At 43.3% G+C, this 15,087-nt stretch overlaps 1 protein-coding gene and 1 long non-coding RNA gene across 9 annotated transcripts in view; one reads left to right on the top strand and one right to left on the bottom strand.

The window, feature by feature from the left end:
• Positions 1-15,086, top strand: part of cep104 (centrosomal protein 104) — a 43,196-nt gene extending 28,110 nt beyond the window's left edge. For all 7 annotated transcript variants that reach the window (XM_049017287.1, XM_049017282.1, XM_049017288.1 and 4 more), the window contains 8 exons: positions 452-547; positions 817-880; positions 993-1,068; positions 2,142-2,250; positions 3,943-4,081; positions 5,434-5,501; positions 11,905-11,992; positions 12,521-15,086. In XM_049017287.1, the coding sequence (XP_048873244.1) occupies positions 452-547; positions 817-880; positions 993-1,068; positions 2,142-2,250; positions 3,943-4,081; positions 5,434-5,501; positions 11,905-11,992; positions 12,521-12,660 (780 nt within the window). In that variant the 3' untranslated portion in view covers positions 12,661-15,086. The remainder of the gene's footprint in view (positions 1-451; positions 548-816; positions 881-992; positions 1,069-2,141; positions 2,251-3,942; positions 4,082-5,433; positions 5,502-11,904; positions 11,993-12,520) is intronic.
• Positions 8,150-9,161, bottom strand: LOC125744970 (uncharacterized). Of its 2 annotated transcripts, XR_007398535.1 has the most exons (4): positions 9,067-9,161; positions 8,787-8,926; positions 8,647-8,716; positions 8,150-8,226 (listed from the first exon to the last, which is right to left on the bottom strand). It is a non-coding gene; the product is annotated as an uncharacterized LOC125744970 (long non-coding RNA). The 2 variants fall into 2 exon arrangements; XR_007398536.1 differs by lacking the exon at positions 8,150-8,226 and having other exon boundaries at positions 8,617-8,716.
• Position 15,087: the final 1 nt, after the last annotated feature.

The raw sequence follows: 15,087 nt of genomic DNA, 5'->3' as shown, positions 1-15,087 counted from the left end.
GGTCATACACTTGAAGCTTATGATCATGGAAATAATAGAACAGCCTCTTTTTCATTTCCAGTAAAGAGAACTTATCATTAATTTCCCAAAAAGGAAATTACATAACATTCTATTTGCCCAAGCTGGGATCATGTCACTGGGTATATTTATTGGCTGCACTGGTCTAAAGCAGTGTTTCCGAACTCGATCCTTCGGGACCCACCGACCCACATTTTTGCTCCCAGCTCCCTTGTAGACAGTCCACATTTCTGTTGCCTACCAGGAGCTGTAGGAGGGAGCAAAAATGTGTTCTGTCTAGGGGCCCCCAAGGACCAGATTGGGAAACACTGGTCTAAATGATGGGCGGTACAAAGTAATTTAATGTGCCTACTTCCTCAGCGGTACTAAATTTGGGGGGGGGGGGGGGGGGGGTTTAGGAGAGAAGATGTTTTACTTTCCTTTTTTTATTCAGACGCTGAAGAGAGACAGCATGCAGAAAGTGGAAAAAGAGAAGAAAGAGGAAATTCTAAGCTTGCAGGAGCAAGTAGCAGTGCTGTCGGAGATCAGTGTACGGTGTCTGCCAGCCTTCCTGGCCCAGTGATTCCTCTGCCACAGTCCTATTTTATATTATATTGTATTATATTATGTTTGGTTTAGCTGATAGTACAGGCTGATATTCCAAGAAAACGCAACACACTCAAAATTACATTGAGAAATAACAGAACCCTTTATATAGATATATAGGTTTAAGTGCAGCGCTTTCAGATCTTATTGTTGATCTGATGTCAGTTGTATTGCTAGTCACAAGACTTGACGGTTTGTGTTCTTTTCTGAAAGGAAAAAGCGAAAGGCAAGCAGAACGCCAAGGGCAACGAGAAGATCGTCAAGCTTCCCAGAGCAGGTCTGTATGCGGGAGTTTGTCTCTGCTGCGGCGTGTGAGTCTTTGTGCTCACAGGGAATAATTTGCTTCAGACCTCGTCTAGACCATGACAGTGTGGCTGTTTACTTTGTAGGTGCCAGAAAGATTCATAGCGTCAGTCCTTCACACATGGGCGGTGACCGGTCAACCGCTGCTGGTTATTTGGACAGGTAGGTCCAGCCATGTGTCTGCTGACTCAACAGCACGGAACTTAACACTGGCCCGAGCACCCAGCAGCCTGCAATGGTACTTTGCACCACTGGAATCAGTAGCTCTGCACTCGTTACCAAATATTTTAATGTACCGCAGTGGTGCAAATGGATGGACAATCCTGGTCCTGTAGAGCCCAATTTTTGCTGCTTCATGAGCTCAAACGGATGAGAGATCATCTGTAGCTCTGCCCAGGATCCTCACCAGCAACCTCACCTCTGCTGGAGCAGCAGGCTGTACTGACCAGCTACATGTTACATATAGGTCAGTTGCCTGGTTCTTCAGTAGCCTCGTGAGAGGAGAACATCTAGGATTGCGGATATTTCTCTGTGTTCTAGCAGGAACGTCCTCGTGAGAACTAAAGATGCAAATATTTGCCGACTTTTTAAACGCCCAAGTATCATACTGTGAATAACTTTTAAAAGCAGAGTTAGCACCTCATTGTAACACTGCCCCTCACCAGCTTATCGTCTTCATTCATTGATTGCTTTGTTGACGAACTACTGGATGCGGTTTCTGTGTTTTACGTTTAGACTTTAGCTTACAGAAGTTAGGTTCTAAACAGTGCTTTGTATATATATTTTTGCACAGCTTTTGTTCCATTGACTTGTCGTCTTGCACTTGATTCTGTTCGGTCACTGGAAACCTGACTTGGTTCCTCGACAGCTGTGTGCTTGAGATGTTTTATGTGTTTTACCTGCACATTGTTTTATATGTAGTTATTTCTCAGTGTTTGTGCAGAGTATATTTCATGCACTCTGGAAGTCGTCACATGGCTTTATAACTGACTTTATAACTCAATTTGCATTTGAAGAGAAAATTCCCATGATCCTTTGGTGCCTTGAATGGAAAATGAGCCTCGGTGATACTGGAAGCAGAAGCAAACTGTATTTATAGTCCTACCACTATAAATATGAGGAGTATTATATGAACTGTCACTTTGGTGGACTTCACTATTTTATTTTAAATTAGCATGGAGATTTTATTTTATTTTTCTCCACAAAATGAGTCTTGCTCCTGGCCTGTGTTTCAGCCTGTGCATCTTCTGTGGAGAGAGGAGTGACTCCTTCACGGAGGAGGGCCTGGACCTGCACTATTGGAAGCACTGTCCCATGCTGTGCCGCTGCCACCACTGCAGACAGGTAGGCCCCTCGGCCGGCGCAGACACGCCCCCAAGCTCTGGCTCCACCTCTGAGCCGTGGGGGCGGAGCCACGCCACAAAGAGGCTTTGTGGAACGAGCCGCTAGCCCATGTCAGCACTGAGTCCCATTTGCATTTCATTTGATTATATTGCACCCATTTTTAAAAACTGTTTGCAGAAACCAAAGCAGGGTTGCATCTCACATCCCAGTCCTTCAGATAAGATGAGAGAGAAAAGCATCCTAGCTGCAGGTTATTAAAGTCCATTGCATATTCTGAGAGTGACACATGCAGCTCTCAGACCTTGACAATAGATGTAGGAATTTAAAGAACTAAGTGTAATTAATAAAAATGAATACAATGGCAAACAATTAAACAAAGCTTAATAACTGGTTCCCATTTAGGCATAATCTCATATTTTAACAAAAGTTTAGCCTAGAGGAGGACTCAGTTATTGTTATGGTTATTATAGTTAACAAAAACTGAGAGTAAAAACTAGGAGTGAAAAAATTATTTTGTTAACCAAGATAAAAATAAAAATGACATTTTTCAACTTTTTAAAATAAAAACTACAGTGAACAATGCAATACGAACTAAAACGAAATAGAAATGCAGGTAAAATCAGCTTCATTTCTGTTTTTATCCCCTCGATTTGCACTGTGTTTGTTGGATACAATTTACGTCACACCGCCCACAGGAAGCAAAGGCCTTCGTCCGCCATGTTGGTGCATTTCTAGACTGGTGGAGGTATTATTCTGTCTATATTGCTTCTCTGCATTCGTCAAGGTTGGATGGGTTCGCAACAAAAGTAAAAGATTCTTTAGGGATTCAAAATAATTGTAAAAACCTGCGAGAAGAGAAATTAAGTTTTATCTTTGTAAATGAAAATGTAAAATCTTTTGTTAAAATATGACATTACACCTAAATAGAAACCAGTTACCAAACTTTGTTTAATGGTTTGCCATTTGATTCATGTTTATTCGTTATACTTATTTCTCATATTCATATTCCTGTTGTCAAGGTTAGAAGAGCCGGTGTCATTGCAGATTACTGTTAGAATCTTTCACACATTCAGTGTTTAGTGAAATGTTATTGATTTGGCATTTCGAGTCTGTTGGGAATTTTTGATACTGGTGTATTAAACTTTGTTTCAGCATTCTCTTAATGCTTTGTACAATAATTGTCTGATTGGTTAACCGCTGTACCTCTAGGGGGTTTCACTGGGGGACACCCAGGTAGACTTTATGTTCTACAAAAGTGGCAAATCCCATCAAGTTGCATATTGTAATCAGTGAATAAGAGCATCAATAACGCAGGTCCTTCACAGCTATAAAAACAGGGTGGTGTTACAGGAGAGAGGTGAGCGTTTTGAAGGGGATGTTAGGGCAGCATACCGGAATGTTTCAGGCTTTCTCTTTAGCTGTTTCTTGTGCAGGGTGAAAGCATGCAAATCAGTTCCAATTTGTTTTCAAAACACAGTACTGAAAACTAAAATCAATACTTTAAACTAAAACTAATAAAATGTAATAAAAATGACACTAAAACTATTTTAATATTCTTAAAAGAAACTGAACCTGAACTTAAATTGAAAACCAAAATGGAAAATTAAATAAAAATTAAAACTAATGTAAACTTGAAAACTTTTTACATGTTTTGTTTCATTGAACGTCGTTCTTTCTCCGGCCGCCTCCCAGGTGGTGGAGATCGCCGGCCTCACAGAGCACCTGCTGGCGGAGTGCGAAGGCCGAGCAGCATTTGCCGCGTGCCCGCTGTGTGGAGAGGCCGTGGCACGCGGCTCTCTGGCCGCCCACTCCCAGAGCCCGGGTTGCCAGCGTGAGTGTGTCGTCCTCCCCGTTCCCTCGTTGCAGTTCCGAATGTTTTAGCGGTACTGATGTTGCTGGACACCATGCCGTTTTGTGTGGCTTTATTTTTCAATATATGATGTGGTTGTTTCATTGTTGCTCTTATTCGACTAGTATATAAATGCTTGTGTAATTTCACAATAATATTCTAGGTGTTTTTACAGAAGCTGTTCAGGGTTAGAAACCTTCTGAACACCCAGCAAATGCTGAGCTTATTAACCATTAGGTTTTCCCTGCCTTTGATACCACCTATGTCTTGCGATGGGAATGAGCAGCCTTAGTCCCTTCTGCCCACAGAAGCGAGATTCAGCCTTTTTTGCACCCAACTGATACCCCAAGCCATCATTTTTACGTTTGCCATCTTCCCGATAGCTTTACGGAACCTGGATGATCTCCTCTGACCTCTGCCATTAACAAAGTGCTTTTGTTTACAGAGCTGGTTGGATGTTTTTCTCTCCATGATGCAGTAATGTGTGAAGATCCCAAAATAATGGGTTATTTTTGAACCTACCAATCCTGTACCAGCAATCATTGAATTGCTTAGATACCTCGTTTTGTCCATTCTGATGCTCTGTTGAGCAGTAACTGAATCTCCAGGTTCTGTCTGCTATCTCTGCATATTGAGTTACAGCCGCATGATTTGCTGGTGGGAGGAGCCGACTGCTTAGTGTATGTGACTAGACTAGACTGTATGGGTATGTATGAGGGAGCAAGACTGGGCATGTTCTCAGGAACTGGCTTTATGTCACGAACGAGGGAGCTGTACAGAGTGTGTGCAAGGAAACTGGACTGAGGTACACTGAAACTCCTAATCAGAGATGACGAGATTAAATCTAGGCCTGGCATTACATTAAACATTCAGTAGTCTTCCTTTAAGTGCGCCAGCAGCCACAAGTCACACTACAAACAGGGCTTAAAGTGAAGCTGCAACTGAACAGTTTATCCACAGTGTCAATCAGAACTGTTCTCTACACCATAATGTGCATTTCTATGTAACACTGTACACGTAAATGCCCATATAACAGAAAGCATTGGCGTAAAGGAGGCATACAAAGACTATGGAAAGCAGGTACTTCCACACAGGTGTGGTGTCTGAATTTATGCGATCTGGGCATGCCCAGTTGCTGGTTCTTTAGGGATGTAGCTAGTGTTCAGCTATGTTGGGCAAGTGCTTCAGTCACTGTCGAGCTGCGAATTATCAACTTACAGCAACAGCAAGAAATATGCATGTCCTCTTAGCTTCTGCCAATAGGTACGGCTTATGCATTGTCCTGACCGCTTTTCTCTTTTTTTATTTATTTATTTTTTTGTACTATTTTTAAGCTCCCGGACCAGAGAGAAAAGCCAACCATTGTCCATTATGCCATGATAATTTTGCTTCGGGAGAGGAGGTGAGATTCTGTTGCATTTTCTGGAGCCTGATAAAGGATGAACTCCTGTGACCACATTGTTATAAAACCTTTTGTTATTCAGATGACATAAAAACCATCCGAATAAGATACTTTCACAGTAATCTCATGGTGTGATTTGTTATCATAGTACCAGCATTCTGGAGTATGCTTAAATTTCAGAGTACACTTAATTGATCTGCATTTGGTAACTGAACCAAACAAAAAATGATATTTTTACTCTTCCTGTACATATAATTGCAAAATTGTGCAATTCTTTATTTTGTTTTCCCAGTGAGGGCAAATTTTTTGCTGCCCGAAACAAGGGAAGGGCTGTTTTTTTTGCTCCTCTTTGCACTTAGCATGTAATTTTCCTAAGAGCGAAACACAATTATTTCTGTTAATGGTTCGTGGCAGAAAAACCACGACTGCAGGTACGATATTCAGACCTTAGCAGCAAATTCTCAGAGCATCACAGTTCAAACCGAGGCATTCAGCGAGTAGGTTTTTGCCGCTTTCATCCCCCAACATGTTTGTGTTCAGAATGTTACATTAATCCCTTAATTTTAATCATATTTTAGATATTTTATTTGTTACCTGAATGTTTCCAATCATCCATCCATCCATTTTCCAAACCGCTTATCCTACTGGGTCGCGGGGGGTTCGGAGCCTATCCCAGAAGCAATGGGCACGAGGCAGGGAACAACCCAGGATGGGGGGCCAGCCCATCGCAGTTTTTCCAATCAATACATAGTATTTTGTATATGATGACATATTGTAACCTCTCACTGTTTCAGGAATGTTTGTTTTCCTTTTTAATGACACCTCCCTCTGCCTAAACGATTGTCAAAGTAGACGGTAGCAAAACGCACTTCCTACTTTGGGCATGTGAAGCAGAGCCAAGGACATTCTGAGAGTGGTTTTGCTGTGGAGGTTCAGTGGAAGGGAACGGTTCAGGGAAGGGTGACACTGAGCGGCCATGTGGCGGCTCAGTGGGAGATGTGATCATCGCCCGCCGTAAGGGCGTCGTGCCATCGCCCGCCGTAAGGGCGTCGTGCCATCGCCCGCCGTAAGGGCGTCGTGCCATCGCCCGCCTTAAGGGCGTCGTGCCATCGCCCGCCGTAAGGGCATCGTGCCATCGCCCGCCGTAAGGGTATCGTACCATCGCCCGCCGTAAGGCCATCGTGCCATCGCCCGCCTTAAGGGCATCGTGCCATCGCCCGCCGTAAGGGCATCGTGCCATCGCCCGCCGTAAGGGCATCGTGCCATCGCCCGCCGTAAGGGCATCGTGCCATCGCCCGCCGTAAGGGCATCGTGCCATCGCCCGCCGTAAGGCCATCGTGCCATCGCCTGCTGAATGTGGCCTTTCCCAGGTCTTCGGCTCTCGCAGTTTAGCTGGATCGATGTATTTGAATTGAGCTTGATGTGTGGTTTTGTGTATCCATGGTCATGTCACAATAGCAACATTTCAAGCTTCGATAAGATAAGTGTTGACGCTCGATACCATTTTCAATACTCAACACAGTATCTAATCTAACTTAGTCATTTATTTCAGCTACAATGTTTGCAGTAAAATCTTTGCAACTTTTTGTAAACTCGCGACTATATCTAAAAAAAATACTTTCACATTTCACTGTCAGTCAAAGCATAATATGAAGTGCAACAGTAGCCATTGCAGTTGTGCTCTAATCATGTAGACATTCAGGAACAGTACAGAAACATTACTAAGAAATAGATCTTACTTTATATTAGTGTTATTGCACTGCGTAATAGAACAGATATACTTTTACATGCCTTTGTCTTGTATCTCAAAGCACGAACACTTTTAACAATTGCATAACTGTAAAAGTTTGTATCATCACTAACTGACAGGATCTCATGAGATTGTATGCACAACCCACAGGTAAAAATAATTGAAGACCGTTGTCTTAGTGTGGAAAGGGTGTTGGTTTGGTTTCACCACTGGTAGGGATTACATCAGCCCCGAACCCCCAGCCTCCCTACAGACACACGCTACTCCCACAATACTGGCAGGGCCACATCCCTGCCATCCGTGCCCAGATCTCTGCCCAGGGTTTGTTCATGACTGTGCCTTTGCTCTTCCAGGAACAATAACTTCCAATCACTGTAACCCAAGGTGAAGGAACAGTCACTCAGAAAATAGATAGATGGATGGATGGATGAGCGTTTGGTAAAATGTGTCTTATATTAAATGTATATTTTAAAGAACGTCACATATATATGGTGCTTTTCAAGACACCCAAAGTGCTTTACAGTACGGGGAGTCACTTCTACCACCACCTGGGCGACGTGACAGCAGCCATTCTGCACCAGTACGCTCACCAAGGTGGGCAGGAGAGAATTCATCAGTTAGATAAAGGGGATGACTAGGAGGTCAGATTTGATAGGGGCACTTATGGATCTTTTATGACCTCGGTTTTACATCTCATCTGAAGGACGGTACCATTTTTACAGCACTGTGTCATTGGGATCCACACAGACCACAGGATAGACTAACCTGTCGGCCACAGTGTCCCCGTCACTGCACTGGTGCATTGGGATCTACACAGACCACAGGATAGACTAACCTGTCGGCCACAGTGTCCCCGTCACTGCACTGGTGCATTCGGATCCACACAGACCACAGGATAGACTAACCTGTCGGCCACAGTGTCCCCGTCACTGCACTGGTGCATTGGGATCCTCACAGACCACAGGATAGACTAACCTGTCGGCCACAGTGTCCCCGTCACTGCATTTGTGCATTCGGATCCACACAGACCACAGGATAGACTAACCTGTCGGCCACAGTGTCCCCATCACTGCACTGGTGCATTCGGATCCACACAGACCACAGGATAGACTAACCTGTCGGCCACAGTGTCCCCATCACTGCACTGGTGCATTCGGATCCACACAGACCACAGGATAGACTAACCTGTCGGCCACAGTGTCCCCGTCACTGCATTTGTGCATTGGGATCCACACAGACCACAGGATAGACTAACCTGTTGGCCACAGTGTCCCCGTCACTGCACTGGTGCATTCGGATCCACACAGACCACAGGATAGACTAACCTGTTGGCCACAGTGTCCCCATCACTGCACTGGTGCATTGGGATCCACACAGACCACAGGATAGACTAACCTGTTGGCCACAGTGTCCCCATCACTGCACTGGTGCATTGGGATCCTCACAGACCACAGGATAGACTAACCTGTTGGCCACAGTGTCCCCGTCACTGCACTGGTGCAATCGGATCCACACAGACCACAGGATAGACTAACCTGTTGGCCACAGTGTCCCCATCACTGCACTGGTGCATTGGGATCCTCACAGACCACAGGATAGACTAACCTGTTGGCCACAGTGTCCCCATCACTGCACTGGTGCATTGGGATCCACACAGACCACAGGATAGACTAACCTGTTGGCCACAGTGTCCCCATCACTGCACTGGTGCATTGGGATCCACACAGACCACAGGATAGACTAACCTGTCGGCCACAGTGTCCCCGTCACTGCACTGGTGCATTGGGATCCTCACAGACCACAGGATAGACTAACCTGTTGGCCACAGTGTCCCCATCACTGCACTGGTGCATTGGGATCCTCACAGACCACAGGATAGACTAACCTGTTGGCCACAGTGTCCCCATCACTGCACTGGTGCATTGGGATCCTCACAGACCACAGGATAGACTAACCTGTTGGCCACAGTGTCCCCATCACTGCACTGGTGCATTGGGATCCTCACAGACCACAGGATAGACTAACCTGTTGGCCACAGTGTCCCCATCACTGCACTGGTGCATTGGGATCCTCACAGACCACAGGATTGACTAACCTGTTGGCCACACCAACACCACTTCCAGCAGCAAACTAACTTTCCTAGTTGGTCTCTCATCCAAGTACTGGCCAGGCCCAAAGCCTGAACTACAGGTGCTATGACTGCTGACTGGGGCTGTTTTCTTAACACTATTTTCAGTTATTTCTTTTATTTGGTACGTTGCTTCATCCATGACTGTTCGTTTCTGCTCAGTATGTTTTAGACAAGTGCCTTACCATGGCGGCAGGCTGTCATTCTGCCAAGTGAGCCGCCAAACTGTAGGCTATAGCATAAATGCTCTCTACCACGCAGGCCAAAGTCTGGCAGCTCCAGGCTACTGGTCCAGTGGTTCGGAGGGTGTTTTGTTTTCAGACCTGTTCCACTTATGTGGTTTACTGCTAAGTCATTATTGGTGCTGAATCTGGACACTTCCCCTGCCAAGTCGCTATAAAAGCCACCAAACAGGCTGAAGTGCTGGCTGACTAGACTGACTTCAGACCCGCAGCTGGTCCCAGTTCTTTTAAGGGTGTATGCACACACACACACTCATAACAGGGCATTGGTCAGCGTCACCGTGAAAGCACTCTTACTGGTGCCTCTCCCCTGCCTCGGGCACTCTGACCATAAACACTGCCCAGATGTGTAATAAGTGTGTGTGCGCTTACACACATCGATCAGCCAGGCGCGGCTGTATTGTTTGCTGCTCTGAAACCAGTCCTGTCAGCCAGCAACACCCCTCCGTGTGACTGTGACACAGTAATAACTCCAGTGTTGGTGTTAAGTTTGTGAATCAACAAAGGGGCAATATTTTCAGGGAGGGTGTTTTAATTTAGGCTTAAACATACTAGTAGAGTAAAAAAATATATATATTATGAAAAGATTACTGATGGAGTGATTAAATGTATAGGTGGCCGTTTGAAATTACTTGTAAGGCATAAAACAAACAGTTATTTAATTAGCTAAATATAGTAGTTAAATAGCAGCTAAATGGATGTGTAATACATAGGAAATGAAGTATTTATAGATAAATTAATTGGTTTCTTTTAGCAGTATTATTATTTTGTATAATACTTATGTTGTATCTGTTGTGTACTGCTTAGCACTGCATTCACTTTGTTGAGATGAATATCTCACACATGCACGCGCAAGGTTATGTCAGTGAATTTGCATCTTGTTTACCCTCAAAACAGTCTTTCTTTAGCCCTGATCAGAGTGTCGGTCAGGGTACTTTTTCCTCGATACACGATGAGGCTGAATCTGTCCTAGTTTACAGGGAAGTGTGGGTATAGAAAACAGCATGTGTCCTGCTCCCTTTATGAAACTGCGTATCATAGACACGGGATTTTGCTGGAATTAGGGTCATTGAGAAAAGGCCTCAGGGAATGTGAAGGCTGATACCCCAGGGCTGATCTGGACCTGTGCACTCCAGCACTGTTCAGTCCGATCACCGTGGGTGATCCCAGGATCTAGTAGAGAAATGTTTCTTGGAGTCATAGCCAGTCAGGCCCATGACTCGTGTGTTTAGAATTAGAATTTAGTGATCAGTGGTCATTGTTGACACACCACAGCACACAGTGCGCAACAAGGAAATGTGTCCTCTGCATTTAACCCATATGTGATATCGTGGCATAGCAGGGGGCAGCTAATTCAGCGCCTGGAGAGCAGTGCTGGGGGCGGGATCTTACTCAGGGTACCTCAGTGGTGCCTTGCTGGTCGGGGATTCAAACCTGCAATCTTTCAATTACAAATGCGCTTCCCCAACCATTAAGCCACCTCTGCATGTGGACGTTCCATGATTTGGTCTGTTTTGCGGTTCACTGCTCCCCATTAGCTTGTTCAAGGAGAGTTAAAAAGACTGCAGAAGTATAATTACTGGGATGTTATTTAGGATTATCACCAGCACAAACCTCGCGTTACACTCTTCAAACAATGCAGGTGTTTGAAAAGTAGCTACAATTATGCTTAATCCTGTTCAGTGTTTCCTTCCAATGTAAAGACCGAAAGGTATTTGTATACATCAGAAACTGTTGACTTGCAATTTCTTCTGCAAAGCGGTTTTTCCTTGACTTAATGAATTATGCAAATAAGCTTACAACAAATTTCCATTTAATGTACACAATAGTTCTTCTTGTGTCCTCAGCATTCGCCGACCCTAATTTCGTTTAAACGGAGTAAACTGCCGTTTAATACACAAGGCTGTGAAAAGTGACGCATGTGTTCAACCCTAAACCGTCCCGATGGCCAGCTGGGAAAGCACAGCAGAATAGTGTGTAAAAACGCTTAAGTTTGTTTTTACAAGTTTAGGAAAGTCCATTTTTCATTGACTTGGGTAGCTGAAAGAGGCTGCTCATCTTTTTGTGTTTTCCTTCATCATATTTGTTAGTTTTTTTTTAATCCCCAGGCTTTTTTGTCTTCTGAACATAACATTTTATATGAAGTCTTGCTTACTAACATTTAGAGAGGGAGTCGCTCAGTTTGTAGTGGGGCGGAGGGACGGTCTGCTGCGGCACGGCTCGCACTCGCTGATGGGGCTGGATCCGTGGGGCAGCCATCAGTGACTCCCGCTACGTCCGCAGGCCTGGAAGTCTCACCTCCTGGGTCCGGATGGCTGTAAGCAGAACTCACGGAGGACAGCGGCCTTGCAGAGAGCGAGGCTTCCACAAGGTATACCATTCATCCCTCCAGGCCCACCTCGGGACGGGGGCCAGTGCCCAGAGCTCGCCTACACTGAGGGCTCTTTTGGAAACAGCTGATCTTTTACAAACCCTAGAACCCCCCCCCCCCCCCCCATCCCCGTTCTCCTTGACCTGGGCCCAATAAAGGAGAACATTGTTGTTAATCCCAAAAGAGCCTTAACAGAAACCTTGTATGAATTTAGTGTTGATTAAAACTATGAGGACAACAAATATGTGTGTATTCCAACCCAACCATATCTCTGAAATCAATGTTGTGAAATAGAGGCCTTTGAAAATGTCGAACTTAAGAATAATTGACATGACAGAATTACTCATAGTGTCAGCAGGTCCCTACCCTGCTGGGGACAGGAAGCCAGGTGAGAATATGTCATTGGGAAAGCCCTGACAAAGGTGCTTTCCGCCTGATCCCTTCAGGCCATGAAGTGCAGTTTATTATTTCTGTGTAATACACCATGTCAGAATGTGAGAGCAATATCTTCCTCATTCTGTCAAACAGGAAAGACCAGCACCTTGAGGAAGACAAAGGAGGCATCTCTAGGGCCCAAAGCACGACTGGTGGGTGGCATGAGCAGGGCACCCGGAGCCAAGGCTGGACACAGAGGAACAGCCCGGCGCCTGCCCGTAATAAGACGTTAATGCTCTTCGACCCTAGTAGCACTGGCGAATCTCTCTCCGTATGAATGATCCAAACCTCACTGGGCGCCTTGTTTATTTATAGCTCAGTGGTGCGGATTCAGATTCACGTTGGTCCATAGAGCACTTTTGCCAAAAGATTTACCTTTTTTGTTTTTTGTTGAATTGACATATTTGCGGTTGCTTCTGCATCTCTGTGTCCAGATTACATACTGAATCTGTACTGAAGCATTTAGCTGGAGTGTCGTCTTTCAGCTTGTCACAGCCAAAGAAATATATAACTTACAGAGTTTGCGGAGTGACGTGCATCACTTGTGTTATCTGAGCGCCTTACATGGAGAGAGATTTTTTTTGGTTCTCGGTTTTAAAAAAAAAAAATCGTCGCAAAGAACACTTTATTAATTTGCAAACAGGATAACATAAACATTTAAAGTTTATTGTTTAAATACCCTTTGCATATTACACATTTAAATATCCGCGCAGTATTGAATATGTTTACAAGAAAAATTTTGTAGAAAGTGGTTTTCTCTACAGTTATTTTTTACTTGTTAACCCTAAACCTAACCCTAACCCTAACCCTGCTGTAGTTCGCACATTTCAAATGTGAATATTGTAACTGATATTTCAGAGAGAAATGAGAAGTATATATATATTTTGTTCACTTGTGACTTTCCTATTGTGCAATATTTTCTTTGTAAATGTTTATAACTTACTTTTTAGATACAAGCCCGTAGTACAGAAACACCAGTACTGTAGCCATCCTTAGATAACAGAGGCTTACAAGCGTAAGTTGTGCCTAATTAAGGTAACTTAAGGACAGATGACACATTTGGCTCTTACGCCAGGCACAAAAACAACAATTCAGTTCGTAGTCCATAGGGCCAGATTGGCTTATTCCATATAATCAGAAACCATTCATCAAACAAAAGTGTAAAATGTCTCTCCAAGGAAACCTTGTATTTTTACACATAACGTTTGTAAGTTAGAATTGCAAAATTCATTGTGTCTGATGCTTTTCTTAGGACATAAGTTTAAGGACATTAGGTAAAAGTGTTGTGATTTATATTGTGATGTATGTTAGTATAGTTTTCTGTAATTGCACAGGTGAATGTATATTCTTACATTGCCAATAGCACTTTCACATTTCCGGACCTGCATACTGTAATTGTGAAATACTCTCAGTTTAGCTCTTGCTACTTGTGATATGTAAAGTTGTAACAATAATGATAGTTAAATTTAAATCAATAGTAATTAATATGTAGTACTTGCTAATTGATTACATCAGTTACAGTTTGCTCCAAGTCTCTATAGCCAACTTTATGGTAACACTTTAGTTTGTCGGATACTTAACTATTAATAAACTATTATTAATTATTTGATAATATATTTGTAAATAAAAAAATTCACTTTCAAATTTAGAAATGTATTACAAAGATTGTCTTTCAAAGTGTTTACGAAAGATCTTGTAAATGCTCAGTTATTCATCAAATCTGAGTATATTTAGTGATTTTAAAGCTGTTTTGTAAATACCAGGAGCCAGATATGACTGTAATACTTTTCTAAATTAGTTTGAAAATTAGTTTTTCTGTGTATGAATATATTATCAAATGATGAGTAACAGTTTATTAATATTTATGAAGCATACCATAAAAATTAAACTACCACATTTTCTTTTGATATTTGATGTTTTCGAACATATTTTTGCAACCAGATGCACATCACTTTCAGTAACTATCCTTTTAAGTTTTTAGTTGTTTGGAAAAAACAGAATTTGTCTTTGGAAAAGAGGGAACTCAGTGAGAATGTTTTATTATTGTTGCGTTATTGAAGCTGAGTAATAACTTCTACACATTGTATTGTTTTGCCTGGTTTGCTGGAATAGAAACACTGAGTACATGTGTGAGTACACTGAGTACACAGGCTTGTTTTTTCCTGTTCCAGAATTGACAGGTGACAGTGCCGGTGTTCTGACGAGTTGAGCTACCTATCGCGACGTGCTGTCGAGCCTTTCTGCGCATGTGCACTTCCACCGTCTTGGAATTCGGGTTAGGTTTTAGGGGTTAGTGTAAAGGGTTTAGGGGTTCTTTTAGGGTTAGGGTTAGGGCTATCGATTAGCACTATGGTAGCCTAACTCGATAGAACACCGGCCCTGAAATCCCAGGTATCAAATTAACGGACAAGGCAGAATCCCAGGTATCAACCTTTTGATACCTTTTATCAACCAATTTTTTCTGCAGGAAATCTACTCTGGCGTATTATAGTTTTCTAACTGATACGTTTGTCCAAAAACATTTTGTCAGTTTCACTCAAAATACCCAATTACTTGTAAAGCGTTGAAACAGTTTCACTGAATTTGAACAGGAAAACTTCTGTCCTACCTACTGTCTCCATCACCAGTTTTTAATAAAGTTGTAACTTCTGTTGGCAAAC

Source organism: Brienomyrus brachyistius, chromosome 6, assembly GCF_023856365.1.
Source record: "Brienomyrus brachyistius isolate T26 chromosome 6, BBRACH_0.4, whole genome shotgun sequence".
NCBI classification, from domain to species: Eukaryota; Metazoa; Chordata; class Actinopteri; order Osteoglossiformes; family Mormyridae; genus Brienomyrus; species Brienomyrus brachyistius.
This window is presented reverse-complemented; position numbering and strand designations above follow the sequence as displayed.